The sequence below is a fragment of the Denticeps clupeoides genome, chromosome 3 (assembly GCF_900700375.1).
Source record: "Denticeps clupeoides chromosome 3, fDenClu1.1, whole genome shotgun sequence".
NCBI classification, from domain to species: Eukaryota; Metazoa; Chordata; class Actinopteri; order Clupeiformes; family Denticipitidae; genus Denticeps; species Denticeps clupeoides.
The window spans coordinates 17,275,386-17,293,747 of NC_041709.1; the positions used below are offsets into that span (position 1 = coordinate 17,275,386).

Below are 18,362 nucleotides of genomic sequence, written 5' to 3' on the forward strand. Positions count from 1 at the left end.
TCCCACCCACTGGCAGGCACCATTGTAACAAAAACATCATACTTATTCACTTCAGCTGTCATAATGTATCAAAATATTATGTGGTATATACTGAAAACTCAAGACTCAATACATTTACAAATACAGTTACCTGGACAATGAAGCGCATAAAGTTAAGTGTCAAGTGTCAGTACATGATATAAAAACACAATCCAAAGGTTCAGGTACAAGCGCCGACAGTACAGAACAGTACAGGAGATATTGGGGGTGTATATACAAGGGCATTTCAAATATAATAAAAGATATTAAATATAACTATATGTCACAGTTGAAGGTGCTGTTGTGGACATGGAGGATGCATGGGGAATTTATTACAAACATGGAAACACATGGGAACACCGGACAGGACCCATAATACACGCTTTGACCCGATGAAGACATGATACAAACAAGGCAGATTTATACAGATAACAGCAGGTGCAAACAATCAGGAATTTTGTGAAAAATAGTCCACAGTAATCTCTGTAATGAGGATCCGGGCACCCCACACTGTCAGTCCTTGACAATAAAGGGTGTAGGGCAATGGTTAGTAAGAATGGTGATTGCATATTGGTGATTGCACAAGAAATTGGACAGAGTCTGAGACAGTAACAGCAGCGGGCTGTCGATATGGCAGAATGTCAGCGATTTGATGAATTGAGAGTTCTGACTGCCAACAGGTAGAAGCTGTTGTTCAGTTTTTTGGTTTTACACCTAATAGATCTGTGGTGGTTGGGATGGAGGTGGTCTGTTATTATCGCTCTGGCTCTGGAGAGACACCTAGAGCTGGCATTGGAGTCCAGGGAGGGGAGTGGACAGACAATCAACTTCTCAGCTGTTCTGGTGATCCTCTAGAGTCTCTTCTGATAGGCCACTATACAGCCAGCTAACCACACAGCAATGGCATGCACCAGTACACTTTTTATTGTAAGGTTGGTGTGCATCTTAGGACCCTTAGGAAATTGAGGCACCGCTGGGCTTTATAATACAAGACAGTATATGGTGCCTGTTCTATGAAAATGTCACTAAATGCAATGTAAATGTTAAAAATATATGTATAAAAAATACAATTGGTAGGCTTAAGACCACTCTACTGTATGTACAAAGAAAGAAAGCAAAACCTTAGCATGTCTTATTCTAGCTAGATCAAATACCGCTTTCCATTATTTTCCAAAACTGTGCCAAAGTGTGTCCCGTATCCAGGAGAAAAGATGGTTCTTTTTCCTACAGAGTTTATTCATGATAACAAAGAGTTTGTGTTTAACCGAGGAGTATGGGCAAAAGCCCTCAGTGTTTCCACTAAAAGGAACAGTGGGCTCTAGGGTGACATAATTACTACACAGAGCCATATTACCAGTTTATATGAGGGAGGCCCATTATCCTATCATATGGGACTAATTATATGTTTAATCTCTGCCAGCACAGAAACACAATGTTCTGCAAAAAGGCAAGCCTCCAAGGCAGCATGGCCTAAACTGAACCCCAGCTACGCTAAACCAGTGGCAGATGTACCAGCCCACTGAAATAAAAACAGGCTGTAACAGGGACTGAGGGCTGCTGAGCAGATAAAAGACACAACTGCTGTAAGAATGAGTCATATTTTTAAAATTAATCTTAACCATTAATTTCTTAAGGAAACATTTCAACCTGTTAATAATGTCATGTTAATTCCATACAGTGATAAAAATATTTTCTTGAAGTTAAGCTGTCAGCATGAATAATGAGAGATGTGTACATTGTAATGATACATTGCAGATGTGTACAAAAGGAGAAGAAGAAAAAGTGTGATGAATACTTTTACTATTACTGTGATTAATAATATTGGACAGGAACTTAATGAATAAAATGTATTCTCCCCTGAATAAGACTTGTACCAGAACCCGGCCAGCCTGTCTAGCTTTAGTGCTGAATACCAGCACTCTGCCTACTCTTCACATTTCCAAGTGTTTAATGGAGCACATGTTTGTAATATATTACATTTACATATATATAACATTTTTAATGAAGCAGGTTATTTTTTGTTCTAAAACCCCAAGCTCTGACCAAACTTTTATATTATTTGATGACATTAATATTATTATGCTTAAGCAGATTTATTTCATTACAGTGTTCCATAATAGTGTGTGCAGTGCAATGTTTCATAAACTATTTTAATTATTTGAAAAAAAAAAAAATTAAATGAAACTGTAACATGCATTCAATTCAAACAGCCAGAAAACATTCAGCAAATTGTTCTTTATTCTTTATTCTTGAAATGCCAGTGCCATGTAAAGTCTCATGTTTAATTCAGCCGAAGTTTCACTTATTTTCAGTCTTGGAAGACACCACCTTTCCATCAACCACCTCCTCCACGATCGTTTTCACTTTGACTGTACTTTTAGAGCCAGATCCAGCACCAGAGCCAGATCCAGAGCCAGAACTAGAAACAGAACCAGAACCAGAACCCGAGCCAAAGCCAGAGACCTTCACACTGTGAAAAAGGACGAATGCATTTAAACAGATCAATTAATATTCAGATGATTAAAGTTAGATATGTATGAGATATTGTACATCATGCAATTAGACAACAATGTAAATAGTTTGATATGGTTACCCGCTACTCTCTCCATCCAGCAACCGCCTGTATTCTGCAATCTCCATCTCCAGTCTGGTCTTGATGTCCAGCAGCATCTGGTATTCATGGCCCTGGCGCTCCATATCTGCACGGAGCTGCATCAGCTGCTCTTCCAGACTAGTCACCTGTGCCTGGAGTGCCATAAGCTGCATCGAGTAACGGCCCTCTGTGTCTGCCAGGGTGCCTTCCAGAGAGGCTTTCTGTAAAAAAAAAAAAAAAAAAGTTTTTTATTTATTCTATTTGGACTACATGTGTTTTAAAAAAATACAGTGGTCTATAGCTTCAGCAATGAAAGCTGAGGGTGCTTACCATGCTTAGCTGAGATTGCAGTTCAATCTCAAGACCTTGAAGGGTTCTTCGGATTTCTGAGATTTCAGATTTGGAAGACTGTAAGGTTTCTGTGCTGGCTGCTACCTCCTTGTTCAGAGTTTCAGACTGCGAAACCATACACAATCAGAAGCTGTTATGTTGTTTTATTTATTTGCCTACTGTTAGAAATTGCTTTTCATGGTGCAGGATCATGATGTACCTTGGTTTGGAACCAGGCTTCCAGATCACGGCGATTCTTAGCAGCCACAGACTCATACTGCTCACGGATTTCAGAAAGGACCCGGTTAAGGTCCTCCTGCGGAGCAGCATCCACTTCAACATGGACTTGTCCACTCATCTGGGTGCGCATGGCCTGCAGCTCCTATGAACATGGCATCCTGTATTAGTCACTATCTGGTAAGAATAAAACATCCACCACTATTCCAACTAGACTTTGGGGGACGACTTTCAAAGTCCTGTTCTTTACAAGATACATGGTAGAAAATTTTCACAAAATGGTTTTTCACAAACCTCCTCATGGTTCTTTTTGAGGTAGGCCAGTTCTTCTCTCAGGCCCTCAATCTGCATCTCCAGGTCTGACCTTGCTAAGGTCAGCTCATCTAGCAGTCTCTTCAGCCCAGCTATATCTGCCTCGACTGACTGACGCATGGCCAGCTCGTTCTCGTACCTAAATATTCACCAGACAGTATACATTTATGGACAAGAGGTGTGGAACGGTCAAGTGGCTTCTCTTCTTTTAATCTTCAAATTGGTATATATGTGAATTCGTGGGAAAATGGCCCGGCTTACTTGGTCTTGAAGTCATCTGCAGCCAGCTTAGCATTGTCAATGCTCAGGTAGATGCCTCCATTGACACGAGTGGCTTCCTGGATCTGAGGAAGAGCAGAGCAGGACAATGGGTATTAGTAGTTGAGCAGGTATAGGTGTTTGTTTGTCTGTGGTCTAGTTTAGTCTAGTTTGTTAGTTTGTTGGGAACTCAGATGTTTAGCATTGCTTTTCTTATTCCTTAAGTTGCAAGAAGGGTTTTACCTTGTTCTGCAGGTCGCTGATGGTGGCTTCGTATGCAGAGTAGTCTCTTGCTTTGGGGGAAGTTTTTGAGTCCAGGAACTGGCGGATTTTCAGCTCTAGTTCACTGTTGGCCTTCTCCAGCATGCGCACTTTATCCAGATATGAAGCCAACCGATCGTTGAGGTTCTGCATGGTGGCCTTCTCGCTGGCATCAAAGCCCGTGTCCATGTCCGCTCCTCCAAAGCCCCCACCAAAACCACCACCAAAGCCACCACCACCGGCACCACCCCCAGCACCACCACCAAAACCCCCACCATAGCCTCCACCAAAACCGTAGCCAGCTCCACCACCACCACCTGCACCAGCTGAAACAAAGGAGGCTTTTGAGATGCGCACACCTGACCCCCCTGCTCCCCCATACACACTGCCTGCACGCATGGCACTGAGTGGAGCTCCGCCTGACACTACAGACACGCGGGAGGAGAGAGCAGGAGATGCCCTGATGGAACCGCCCGACGAGACGAAGCTGCGGTTGGTGAAGCTCATGGCTGCTGGAATGGAGGTTCTGATCTGAGTAGTAGAAGAGGGTGGCTGTGAAACAGCGGTAGAGAGGCTCAGGCAGCCCAGCCTATTTATAAGGCAACACAGGGAGGGAGGAGAAGCACAAGAGCAGGAGGGGTTTGGATGAAGGGATCAATCACATTACGTCAGACTCCGCCTAATCTTTTGCCCTGCAGCAGATGTAAACTTGGCAGGTACAGCAACGCTATGAGAAAATCACAGAGCTGATGTGGCTGGAATCTGCTATGCAAGTCTGTGCCTGTGAAGATCACAAAAACTTCTCCTGCAAGCAAAAACCTTTCCATTAACCACATACAAACTGTCAATCACGTAAACAAAAAATGCATACACCCTTGAACATAATTTTAAGACCTGAGGAATTCACATTTCATGGTGATTTGTTACTCAGTTGTAAGTAGACATTCCCAATGCAGAAAAGAAGAACCAAAAAATATGTGCAAAAACTTTCATGAACTACTGATGGCTGAAGCAAAATGTTACTGGCAAGGCCTCCTTCAAGTTATGCTCTTAAACTTTTCAATAAATTACCTGCTCTTTCAGTGTTCGAATCCGTCTGGCAAATTCACTCAAACACTGACCTGACATGCAGATTACATGCATTGACGTTTTCTACTCGTTTCTAAAACTTTACTGACAGATGCATTCATGCTTGTGAGTTACCAAGACAACGTTCACCTGGAATGTACAAAGAGTGAATTTAATATCTTAAGAGTTCTATTTAGTTTGATGACCAGCCAGCACTACAAGATCAGCCTTGCCTTAGCCTCATCTCAAACATTGTAAAGGTCCCTGTCTTGTTATTCATAGGGCTTCAGTATGACTGGAGAAGGGTAGTTTTATATTTTATGTACTTTACTGGGCTGATATTTCTCATGTTGTCTGCAACTTGTCAGTACTCCATTTTGAGTTCAGCATTCGTACAGACTAGTTTTTAGTTGAGAAAAATTAACAGCAGATATTGTAACATTTTAGTTTAATAACTCTATCTATGATTAAATCCATTTTACAGTGTCTGCTACCCCATTTGCAAGAGTGCATGAGCTGGATGTAATTTGAAACACGTGAGATTTCACCATATCACTCAGAAATGTTTTTTGTTAGCCCAAAATCTATTTTATTTTAGTGTGATTTTCTGCCAATGCCGTTCTTTGCAGTCCTTTCTCTGCATATCTTACATTGATCCAGGCAGGTAGTGATATTGAGCATGTAAGGAGGGATCACATCACATCACTTCACTTAAATGATGTGAATAGTTATAAATGCAAATGGTGTGTAGACATGGAGTGTCTAATGGAGTGTAGATCTGTTCTTGAGCAGCTTTCACCAGTTTAGCAATTTAGGTTTTTTAATGAGGCCAATCATAATCATAATTCAAATTTCAAGTAAGTTTCATAATAAATTACATTGTACTTGGTGCAGAGTAGTATTTGTGAGTATTCCGTGGAGTTCAGTTATAGGTAAATTCTGTTAACACCTGAACTTCCATACAACCACATACAATCAGCTTTCCATTCACCCTAGAATTATCACAAAAAAATGAAGCCTGTTCAGACTCGCATCTCCCGCTCATGCCAGTTCATGTCTCCTCAATCCACACACCAAATATCTGGTGACCATAGACGTTCTTTTTATGTTGTGTTGTGCCAACCCAAACTTTACACTTTCTATACTGACATTTAGTCTGAGTCAGATTATAAACATGCTGTATGTTACTAATTAATGATGTGATATGATCATGGCTGCCTGTGTGCCTCACATGACTACTGCCGATCAACTTTTTGTGTTAATAGAGGTCTGTCAGTTTCACAAGGCCACCTGAAATTAAAGGACAATTTTAGCTCAGAGACGCAAAAAGTGAACAAGGATTGGTGAGTGTTAAGTGGGTTCAAGCTTATTTTGCTGAGGCTTGATATGTTAAAATGTTCTGAATCATCAGCAAGAGCCCCAGAATAATGGAACAGGAGATCTATGTTGAAGGCGAGTCAACGCATTCAGGGTAGACCTTCCATACCAGATTTAGAGACCTAGTTTTTGTCTCCCGTTGCATCAAAACTGTTCACATAGAACCCTTGAGACAGGAATGCCGTGCCATGTAAAGCAAGGTCATTCAACCCTCACTTGACACTGTCCACTAGCCACTGGTTTGACATGACAAGTTTAAAGACAGGCTAGTGACCCTCATGTAAGCGTAAGCACTTGGTTAATAATGTAATGTTTGACTCATGTTCCAAAGTACACAGAAATCAATATTATTGTGAAGGTTTTGGGATGTGCTAGTAAAAACAAGGACACTCCTCAATTTAGAAATACTGTAGTAGACAAAATTAAAGAATATTCAGGGGCTGAAACTAAATTAGACAATTATTCATATCAGAAAGTCCTACTTACATGCTAGATGGATTTTAAGAATGTTCTTTTTTTGCAGAACAGTGGCCTGGTGGCATGTGAAGCTGAGGGAGACATTTTCTCACTCACTCCACCTGGGGCAGTGGTGGCCTAGCAGTGAAGGAAGTGGCCCTGTAATCAGAAGGTTGCCGGTTCAAATCACAATGTGCCACTGAGCAAAGCATCATCCCCACACACTGCTCCCCGGGCGCCTTTCATGGCTGCCCACTGGGGTGATGGGTTAAATGCAGAGGACAAATTTCACTGAGTGCACCATGTGCTGTGCTGCTGTGTATCACAAGTAACAATCACTTTACTTTTATTACTTTGCCTAAGAGGCTGAAGATCATTCAGATCTGATGACTGTGCAGGCATTCCTTTACCATACTAATAAATGGTCAAAACCCACGTATTGATTCATTGAATGTTCAGTCAGTGAAAACAATACAGTGGTGACTATTTTACCTGATTAATCAGAAAACAGTTTAGGGTTAATGCGTTTAAGATTTGTGTTGACATTGGTTTTGAAGTGTCTTGCTGGACTGTCATGACTCAGAGCTCAAGAGGAAAGAAGAGTGACATTCTCGGCAATAGGGATTTATTACAAAAAGGTAAACCTAAACACTGCACAAGGGCCTTAAGAAAAAAAGAAACATAAAGGAAAAGGAAACAAGGGGCCCCTTAGTGTCACATGAGCAGGAGGGGTTTGGATGAAGGGATCAATCACATTACGCCAGACTCCGCCTTGTCTTTGCCCTGCAGCAGATGTAAACTTGGCAGGTACAGCAACGCTATGAGAAAACCACAGAGCTGATGTGGATGGAATCTGCTATGTAAGCCTGTGCCTGTGAAGATCACAAAAACGTCTCCTGCAAGCAAAAACATTTCCACATACATACTGTCAATCATGTAAAAAGAAACATAAGTTTAAGACCTGGGGAATTCACGTTTCATGGTGATTTGTTACCCGGTTGTAAGTAGATTCCCAATGTAGAAAAGAAGAAACAAAAAATAAAATCAGCCAATCAAAAGATCATAGCCTTTAAAAGGCAAAATCTGTGCAAAAAACTTGGATTTTGTGTAATTTGTCAGGCATTCATGATCTACTGATAGCAAAAGCAAAATGGCTTTTTGGCCAGATTGTTACTGGCAAGGATGCACTGGCAAGGCCTCTGGCAGGTTATGTTCTTAAACTTTTCAATAAATTGCCTGCTCTTTCAGTGTTCAAATCCGTCTGGCAAATTCACTCAAACACTGACCTGACATGCAGATTACATGCATTGAAAAGTTTTCTACTCGCTTCTAAAACTTTACTGACAGATGCATTCATGCTTGTGAGTTACCAAGACAACGTTCACCTGGAATGTACAAAGAGTGAATTTAATATCTTAAGAGTTCTATTTAGTTTGATGACCAGCCAGCACTACAAGATCAGCCTTGCCTTAGCCTCATCTCAAACATTGTAAAGGTCCCTGTCTTGTTATTCATAGGGCTTCAGTATGACTGGAGAAGGGTAGTTTTATATTTTATGTACTTTACTGGGCTGATATTTCTCATGTTGTCTGCAGCTTGTCAGTACTCCATTTTGAGTTCAGCATTCGTATAGACTAGTTTTTTAGTTGAGAAAAATGCACAGCAGATATTGTAGCATTTTAGTTTAATAACTCTATCTATGATTAAATCCATTCTACAATGTCTGCTACCCCGTTTGCAAGAGTGCATGAGCTGGATGTAATTTGAAACATATTTTGATATTTCACCATATCACTCAGAAATTCAAGGCAGGAGTGAGGTGAAACCAACCAGGAGGATAAATTTGGGGGCACAAGCCAACTTCCCTCAGATTGACTAAGTTCTGTGTATGCAGAATGAAACGTCTCTACATTAAAGAAGGAAAGTCCAGTTGCCATGACTCAACTTTCAGACATTTTTTGTTTGCCCAAAATCTGTTTTATTTTGGTGTGATTTTCCTGCCAATGCCATTCTTTGCAGTCCTTTTGTCCTGTCTCCATTATTTTGTGTGGATTGCTACTTAACAGAATATACCCAACATTTACAAAAATATCTTTGGCAGCACTGATTACATTCAAAATGTCTTGTCATAAAATTGCAATTTCTGTTTGTCTTGCATTATTAATCGTTACTTTTGTTTTAATTGGCTTTTTAATGAGCATTGAGTCGTCTTATTGCATGCCTTTTCTGAAGGAAATTCATGAAAGTCTGTGGGGTAGTGGTGAATGAAGCAGAATTGTAATAGGAAGGTTGTGCAATCACTAAACTCTTACTTCTTTTTACTCCAAAGACACACATTTACCCTTATCCACAGCGACTTACACAGTGTCCCTGCACCAACTCAGCAAGTGTCTTGCTCGGGGACACCATGGTAGTTACTTGGGGTTTGAACTTTGAGTCCTTCTGGATCATAAGTGAGTGTGTTACCCACTAGGCTACTACCACCCTGACACACAACTTCTGTGGGTTTCCTCCAGGTTCTTCCTGCAACCCAAATGTCCATAGGTATGAATGTGTGAATTCATTTTCTGTGTGCGTGCCCTGTGGTGGGGTGGTGCCCCGCCCAGGGTGAGTCCACGCCCGGCAGCCACAACCACAAGTAGGTCTAAGTGGTTAAGGAAAGTGAGTGAGTTACTTTGGATGCATTTGTTCACAGACATTTGCTTAATCTGATTGTATGTTAAGCACATGTTACATGCAAATTCATCCCTTTTCATCCCTTTTCATCCCTTGTATTCTGCATTATGAGAGACTGATTGTGGTTTCTGTGAGAATATTCTACAACTGTGGTAATGACTCAACTCTGCATGCCTTAGAGTGCCTCCAGCACAAAAGAATCTAGTCAGCCTACACTTGGGTACCACCCAATAAATACCTGTGCAGGCAAATGTTAGTTCACTTAAATCAGTTTTTGTTACAGTGCACAGTTTGGAATGGTTTTCGGGTAAACCTTCTCATTCTGGATGGAATTGTCGCTTTTAATCTGATAGTCACACACATTGCCAATCCAAATTTATGGTATTGATGGTAACTTGAAAGCACGTTGAAAGTCGCTCTGGATAAGGGCGTCTGCCAAATGCCGTAAATGTAAATGTACATTTAATATTTTCATTTTAAGCCAGAATGGTTCATCAACAATGTGTGAGAGACAGCACTTCAATTTAGTAGCTCAAAGGAAACTATAGAAAAAGTTAAATTTCACTTGAAATGATATCAAGATGTCAAATATCCATCAAGTAAATTAACCATGCATTAACACTTTAATATATCTTACAAAATTTAAAACCATGCTTACAAGCAATGTATATTCAGTGATGAATTTATGAATTTATTTGTTTATTCAATTTCAATGAAACAACCTCTACGTTTCTCAGCAGAGAAAGAAATTTTATCTTTAGGTTTGTACTTGCTGTGAACCACACAATAAAGGCCACTCCCAATTTACAGACAACACCACACCCATACTCCATCGTTGCATTAATAAAAACAGTTGAGAGGGTTCACTTTCATAAAGTGTGTGATTATTCACTGCCGTACGAGGCTTTTATGTTGGCAAGTTCCTGCTCACTCTTGCTTTGCTGTTTGCTGCCCTGGAGCAACCCACCACACCCTGGTGGCACTGGGTGTGATTCTCACACTCTAGCAATAACATTCACTAAAAACTAATTGAAATAATGAATTGAAGTGAACAAGCCCATATTTTCCCCATAATTTGCCAATCATAATTGCAAAATAATCATTATGAGCTTTTATTCCACTAATTGCATGACCTGTTGAATGCGAGATGTTTTCCACTCATTATACCTTTATTGCAATCATTTGGATTGTTACATGCAACAATCAGTCATCAATATAAAGTCATTTTTTATTAGAAACATTTATCAGTATATTTAATAGAAGTTGTAACTGAATAAAGGAGAGAAGCTTCTATATTTTGAAAACAAACTTTTATGAGAATAAAATCAGTATGAAAAAAATTCTGAAACAAATTATATAATTCAGAATAAATGACGTATGCTTTACGTGTGGATATCCACATTGTTGGCTCAACTTGTTTGCATTAGGAACAGACTGTTCTTTTTGCCCTGATCATGGTCAGCTTTTTCCATCGATCGGTTTATAACCTCAGGATGGAATTTTCAGTATGGTGCCGACACACTCCTTACAATGACGCACACCAACTGACCACTGAGGAAAGGGGTAGCAGGAAGTTCCAGCCTGAAACTGGAAATCTTTTCTGCTTATTTTTCAGAGCGAATCGCCACTGGGCAAGTCATGCCCCAAACACGCATACTCTCGATTTCATACCACTGTTACCAGTTCAAAAATCTCATATCCTCTATGGTTCCTTAGTAGTGTGTCATGATGTGTGACAGATTATGTGGAAGTACCTATCACTAATAATGTGTAGAGTTCAGTCAACACAAGTATTTACAGATACACAGGGCCAAAATTGTCGTTTTTGGCTTGTGACCCTCTTAGCCAGTGTCCATTATCTGTAAATGTATCACAGCATATTGAATGTAATAAAGGAATGAATAATACAGCAATATAGCCTAATAAGGTACTGGTGTGATGTTTTCCTGTATGCTCTCTAAGTGCGCCTCCTTGTGTTTAAACAACTTATTGCATGTAGATTCTTCTCTCAAATGTCTGGTACCACATTGATCATGTTTCCTTCACTGGCATCGTAGCAAAGAATCTTCTGGTTATCATTTATTGACAGTGAGGTGGTCATAATGATATTTATCTTGGTCTTCACAGTCAAATTTTTTCCCCATATGTTCAAGATTTATGGCTAATTGGGAGGTGCAGGAATTGTAAGCTGTTTCGTTTTAATGGCAAAACCACTTTGAATCCTGAAAACAGCACTTTCTTAAAATTATTTACAGTTAAAATGAGTTAGTGTTAAAAGATTGAGACTAAAGGGAAAGTGTTGTGTTGCCTATGAAGTGAGGACAGATCACTCATTTTATTCAGTGATATTTCACCAAAATGAATAGTTCAACAAAACATTTTCTGATCACATGCTTTTCTTCTATAAATAACGGAGAGTTACAAACAGAACCACATCATAAATCACTCAATGAAAACATTTCCCAAATAAATAAATACACAAAACAAGTGCATGTATCCAAAAGCGATATACAAGCGTACACTATCGGCTACTCAGGCACAGGACAGGATAGCTGAATTTGATTTGGATAATTAGCAAATATGGGAGAAGAAGCAGGACAATGGAAATCCCAGACCTGCGATCAGGTATGGAGCCTGGGAGCTGTCCACGCCCCAGTCCTTTCACCGATTCACCATTTCATTCAGAATGAACACTTCTTCAACAATAATCATACATTTTTCACAAGAAAACCCAGCATCTTAGAGAGGGATAAACTGAACAAAAACATAGTAGTGGTTCCATAATGGTTATCTGCAGTGTATTTTATCGTTTCTCTGAAGTGATGGAAAAAAAAAAAAAACATTCTTTATACTATCTTTATTTTAGTTTAAAAGCCAGATGCTGCAGGGTAGATGCTGCATAGGCCAAAGATGGGAAATCAGTCAATTTTGCAGATGCATCAAACTTCAGATAATCTAGCAGCCAAGTAAGGTTAACCAGTTTCCACCTATACAATGCCTGACACTCTTATAGGATCTTATTTCTTATTTGTTATAAAACTTCAAATGACATATCTGTTATATAAATACATAAATATATACATACCATACATTATATATATCATATATAACAGATACGTTAAGACTCCTCCCCCTTGCAAAAATAAAGGAATTATTGAGCCTAGACTGAGAGCTCTCCTCGGGTCTCAAAAATACAACAGTGAGAGGGTGAACAAAAACGTGTAATAGTAATACATTTGTATATTTAATTGCACTTTTTCAGTCACATATTAAGAACAGTGAATATATAAGTAAAACATATCAATATATTTAGGATGACTTTTAAATCTGCCCTTTTTTTCCCCTCAGTTTCGGGCAGCGACCTGATTGCAGCACTCACTTCATTCACAGTATTCGTTACTTGTCGCCACTTTCTTGTTGTTTGCCACTCCGCTTCTGTGACCATCAAAAAAAAAAAATTTGACCTTCTACTTCACCCACAAGCATTATTTATTTCCATTTCAGAAATTAATAAATATTATTATTAATAATAATAATGCGTATATTGCATGCAGGTGTGCGTGCGCATGTTTTCAAAAATCTGACATTTTCTTAGCACACGTACTCGTTTGATCGCAGATGCGCTTTAAGTATGAGTTTAATAAATGAGACCCTGTTTTAACGCAAAGGCTCCCTTACATTTCAGTGTGTGACAAAAGACTAGATCACTGCACCGATCCCATTTACATCCCATATACAGTACTTATTTTGTACTGTAAATGGTCCTTAAGAAGAATGCAACGCACTGACGGAGTAATACATTCCCTTTTTCTTTTAGTCTTCGTTGCGTCGCCACGTTACAGTAAAATAATCGCGAGGTAATAAACGCAGCAGCTTCCTGAAGTGCGCCGTAGTGCTTAAATGCCGAATGTGCCGCCGGGTGCGTACTAGGGGACGGTAACCGAGTACACGTCGCCTCCTTCTGCGCCTGATGGCGGTGGTGGCTTCCCCACCGCGTGTATTCTCTGGTGTGTCTTAAGGTACCCCGGCAGGGAGAAGGTCTTGCCGCACTGTTCGCACTGGTAGGCCTTCTCTGCCGAATGCACCGCTTCGTGTATTTTACGCTGCGACGCCGTTTTAAAAGTCTTTCCGCAGTGGGAGCAGAAGTACGGCTTCTCGCCCGTGTGGATCCGCTGATGCACCTTGAGGTCCACGGACCTGCCGAACTTTTTGTAGCAGAGGGTGCAGATGTACGGCTTCTCGCCGGTGTGAATCCTCTGGTGGGTGGTCAGGTAGGACTCTTGCGAGAAGCTCCTGCCGCACTGGCCGCACTGGTACGGCTTCTCTTCGGTGTGCGTCCTCTGGTGCCGCTTGTGGCTGGACGCTTGGGAGAACCGCATGCCACACTTCAGACACTGGTAGGGCTTCTCTCCGGTGTGGACCCTTTGGTGACTTTTGAGTTCACTTAACGCCGTGAAGCACTTGGAGCAAAGCATGCAGGTGTACGGCTTCTCGCCGGTGTGTATCCTCTGGTGCGTTTTGAGGTTGGACGCCCGCGAGAAGCTCATGCCGCACTGCGGGCACTGGTAGGGCTTCTCGCCCGTGTGGATCCTCTTGTGGATTTTGAGGTTTGCCGCTTGCGAGAAGCTGATGCCACACTCCACGCACCGGTAGGGCTTCTCTCCGGCATGGATCCTCTGGTGCGCTTTGAGGTGCGAGGAGTTTGTGAAACTCATGCCACACTGTGAACACTGGTAGGGCTTCTCTCCGGTGTGCGTCCGCTGGTGCGTTTTGAGGTTCGACGCCTGTGAAAACCGTATGCCGCATTGCGAACAGTGGTAGGGCTTCTCGCCAGTGTGCACCCTCTGGTGACGTTTGAGCTCGCTCAACGTTGTGAAACATTTAGAGCAAAGAATGCAGAGGAACGGCTTGTCGCCGGTATGTCTTCTCTGGTGCCTTTTGAGGAGAGATGCTTGCGAAAAGCTCAGCCCACACTGCACACACTGGTAGGGCTTCTCTGCTGTATGCCTCTTCTGGTGTCTTTTAAGGTAAGACACTTGGGTGAAACTCTTACCACACTGCTCACACTGGAACAGCTTCTCTTCTGTTTCAATATGACGCCCACTTTCGACGGCTTTGTTCCCGTCCACTGTAAAGAGAAGAAACAACAGCATTTTAATGATGACAATTTAATCATGTAGGAAGTTACTACAGTCCCTGACAGAAGTCTTGTCCCTTATCTATTTTGTAGAAACACCTGCTATTAACCTGACTTTTATATAATCAATTGGTGTTAAAAATAGCTCATATGAAAAGCTAAAACCCTACCAACCCTACCCTACCTTGGCAAATGCCACACGTTTTTTCAATGATCTTTTGTTTAGTGCTGCTTCAGGGCACTGATTTGAGACAGAATCCGACAAACTGTTCTGGTTGACACAGGGACTTCAGGTGACCAGGTCTCGTAGAGCTCTGCTGCTGTGGAAAATGGGCTGGGCTGCATTTTCGAGCCAACAAACGGTCCTCTCGAGCAGTTGTCTGCCTGACCTGGGCTTGTCAAAAACCAGTCTCTTCAAATCTTTTTTTATTCTCTGTACTTGACACTGAGACACATTGAAGGTGTCTGCCACATCAACAGTGGATCTGGTCTTCAGCCTCATGATAATCAACACTTTAGTCTCAGGGTGAATATTAGACACGTTTGCAGAGGTCTAGTTGCAGTTGATGTGAAGGTCTAGTGGACTGGGGGTCTTTTTATAGAAACCTGACACCTAATTCATCCGTTATTAGTCACAGGTGAAGCTCATATGACAAGGCGACAACACTTATGTCTTTGGAAAAATGGACTCAATGGGCTTTACCAAGCTTTGAATATTAGAATACTTTTTGACAGTTTCGTTTTGCACTGAAACATTATTACAAAAGCTGTTAAATAAAATTAACCATTTCTTGTAAAAAAAATATCTTGATTAGAAATATATTTCAGTAGCCTAGTAGGTAACACACTTGCCTGTGAACCAAAAGACCACAAAGTCGCAGATTCAAACCCCACTTACTACCATTGTGTCCCTAAGCAAGTGTCTCCAGGGGGGACTGTCCCTGTAACTACTGATGGTAAGTTCCTCTGGATAAGGGTGTCTGACAAATGCTGTAAATGTATAATTATCATTATTTTATTTATATTGAATCTTTCATACAAACATTGCAGCTCTAACTGCATTTGTACATGTGGAAGTCTAGCAATATTTATTTTTTGCAAATCAGTGTAAATAGTCTTTCCTTTCACAGGACATTGTTATATTTAGTATATCTCTAAGCGCTAGTATGAAGATGCTCTTCTGAGAGCACAGGTAAAATAGTATTTCCATAGTTGCAATGGCAACTGTAAACAGGCTCTTTTTTAAAAAGCTAGTGCTTGCCGGGCCTAAAACAGCTCTACTAGCTGAGTTTACAGTCTGGGATCTGATTTAGTCTTCACTCACCTGAGGAGAGCAAGCAATCCAAATCTTTCTGCTCGTCAGTTCCTTTTTGTCCCATTGTTTTACCACAGTCCAGGGGTATAAGGATATATGTAGACACCTTCATTGGAACATGTGTGGTATTGTGGTCTACACGACTCACATTAGTAGATAACAGAGACAGGCTGGGATCCATGTTTTGAACCTGAGACTGGGGGCTTCAGTTATTTTGAGTTATCTGCAATGAGGAAACACAGCATGAGAGCAGCTCAGTAAACCCTCCTCCACAAAAAGGCAAAGAACTTTTTTTTAGATGCCGTTTAATGGGATGGAGCAAAATGTATATGAGATTCAAGTGCATTATGCTTATTAGAAGCATCATGACGTGAGACTCTAGATGAGTTAAATTTTAATCTCCAAATTTCATAGGGCTGTCAAGGACGTTTGAAAGACGTGTCCTCTGAATCAGCTTTAAAATTATTCAAATGTACATTGCTTCATTTCGTTCATTTGATAGTGCTGAGGAAGGAATGGGCTCCAGTGTGAAGGACTTCCACATATTTTATGTAAAAAAGGACTATTTAAATTCTTCCATGAACTTAAGTGTGTGAGATTTTTTTTACAGACTGGCAAATAAGGCAGCCTGACTAATGTTGCACGGAACGTTTGGGGTGCAACCCCACCCAATTCCCCCTTTTATTTTTACTGAACTTCAGGGGCCGTGCACAGGTAAATGTTGCACCCACCTGTTGCACCGAACACGCGAAAACTCGCTTATTTCCACCACGGGGGCGTGTTTTAGGCGAGTGGAGCTGGCCCCGAGTCTACTTTCATTCCTAATTCTTCCCAAGTAACATCACAGTAAACAAGAACAAATCTTTCGACATACGTGCCATTTTTTGTAATCCCACGCACGCATTATTACGCGATACTATTCGTTCAAGTCGTCTGGGATGTTATCGTCGCAGAGTCTAATGTTAAGATGCTTCGTTTATCGGCGTTATTGATCGGAGGACAGCAATGTTGCATGACCGCGGCTCTCAGCATGAAATGTTCACATTAAACACGGCTCTGCGCATCGTTTGTCGGCTACATGACGCCATTCCACTGTACGTGGACCGAAACGGAAAAGTCCTTCTGATCATTTTAGCACAAAAACACGCGGGGAGCGACAACGTGCAGAAGGAAGCGGAGACGCACTCACGACAGGCTGGTGACACAAAAAAAACAAAAAAAATCCAGCCAACAGTGGTCCAGTTCAGGGTTTATTCGGCGCCAGACAGGGTATCTACTTCTTCTGTCTCTAATCCATCCGGCCCAAGCGAAGCGAACACACGGCCAGCGGGCAGCTTCTAGCGGCATCATCAGGAAGTTACGTCCGCATTCCCGGCCGGGCGTGACGTCATGCGCGTTCGCTCAAACGTGGCCACGCCCCCACGTCATTCTGAACACGTGCTGTTATTTATTCGCATTCATGATCAAAGTTTCGAAAACTTTTTTCCAAATTAACCTGGATAAAGCCATACCTAGCAGATGTTCCATGTTGCTGTGAATCAGGATTCCGACTTCAAAGACCATAATCTCGATCACATCACCAACCCCACTAGGTTTTAACTTGTGTCTTTTAAGCTGTGAGAAATGCAAAAAAAAATAAAAAATTAGCTTGATGCTGTACACATTGATGGCTTTTTCTCCAGTGTGTGTTCTTGTGTTTCTTCAGATTTTCAGACAGGGAGAAGGTCTTTCCCACAGATCCCACTCTTTCCACAGTGGGAGCGGATGTACGGTCTCTCCCTGGTATGGACTTTCAAATGTATTCAGAGGTCAGTAGATGCCAAAAAGCCTTTAGAACAAACCATGCACATTTAAGGCTGGTTTCCAGCATGTCTATTCTGATGCATTCTAAGACTTGACTGACGCTCAAACCTGAGTCCACACTGTGTCCTCTGGTGTGTTTATATATTCAAACACACACTCACACGTGTGTGGATGTCATACATACGGTGTTTGTTTCACTTCAGGAGGCAATTGTATTGGAGAGATAGACACACCTCATTTTGTGTTTTCCATGTAATGGTTTCATTGTGTACAGGTTTGCCTTATATTGGGGGCAATACCAAGAGACCAAAAGCTGGTACTGTCAGTAAGTCATTCCAAGTTAATCATTCAAACATAATCATATATGAACACATCACTTAACGGAAGAGCAGCGCCACCTGGCCATGGCGCACCTTCGGGTCGGTAGCAGGTAGTCAGATGTTGCTTGTGAACTTGGTGTGTCTCAAACTGTCATCAGCAGACTTGCATCAAAACCATAAAACTACTGGCAGAGTTCATGA

The 18,362-nt window shown here is 41.4% G+C and overlaps 2 protein-coding genes across 5 annotated transcripts; both read right to left on the reverse strand.

Annotated features, from left to right (window-relative positions):
* Positions 1 to 2,238: 2,238 nt before the first annotated feature.
* On the reverse strand, positions 2,239 to 4,575 carry LOC114785968 (keratin, type I cytoskeletal 50 kDa-like). Its single transcript, XM_028972627.1, has 7 exons — positions 3,992 to 4,575; positions 3,752 to 3,834; positions 3,473 to 3,629; positions 3,162 to 3,323; positions 2,942 to 3,067; positions 2,612 to 2,832; positions 2,239 to 2,488 (listed from the first exon to the last, which is right to left on the reverse strand). Exons 1-7 carry the CDS (start codon positions 4,514 to 4,516, stop codon positions 2,317 to 2,319), a joined length of 1,446 nt encoding a protein of 481 aa, XP_028828460.1. The 5' UTR covers positions 4,517 to 4,575; the 3' UTR covers positions 2,239 to 2,316.
* Positions 4,576 to 11,890: 7,315 nt separating this feature from the next.
* On the reverse strand, positions 11,891 to 17,677 carry LOC114786459 (zinc finger protein OZF-like). 4 transcript variants are annotated; one of them, XM_028973599.1, is made up of 3 exons: positions 17,550 to 17,677; positions 16,048 to 16,261; positions 11,891 to 14,714 (listed from the first exon to the last, which is right to left on the reverse strand). In XM_028973599.1, the coding sequence occupies exons 2-3, from the start codon at positions 16,217 to 16,219 to the stop codon at positions 13,513 to 13,515; spliced, it is 1,374 nt and encodes a 457-aa protein (XP_028829432.1). In that variant the 5' UTR covers positions 16,220 to 16,261; positions 17,550 to 17,677; the 3' UTR covers positions 11,891 to 13,512. The 4 variants fall into 4 exon arrangements, with proteins under 4 accessions (XP_028829432.1, XP_028829429.1, XP_028829430.1 ...); XM_028973596.1 differs by lacking the exon at positions 17,550 to 17,677 and adding an exon at positions 17,228 to 17,418; XM_028973597.1 differs by lacking the exon at positions 17,550 to 17,677 and adding an exon at positions 17,224 to 17,418.
* Between the last annotated feature and the right edge of the window lie 685 nt (positions 17,678 to 18,362).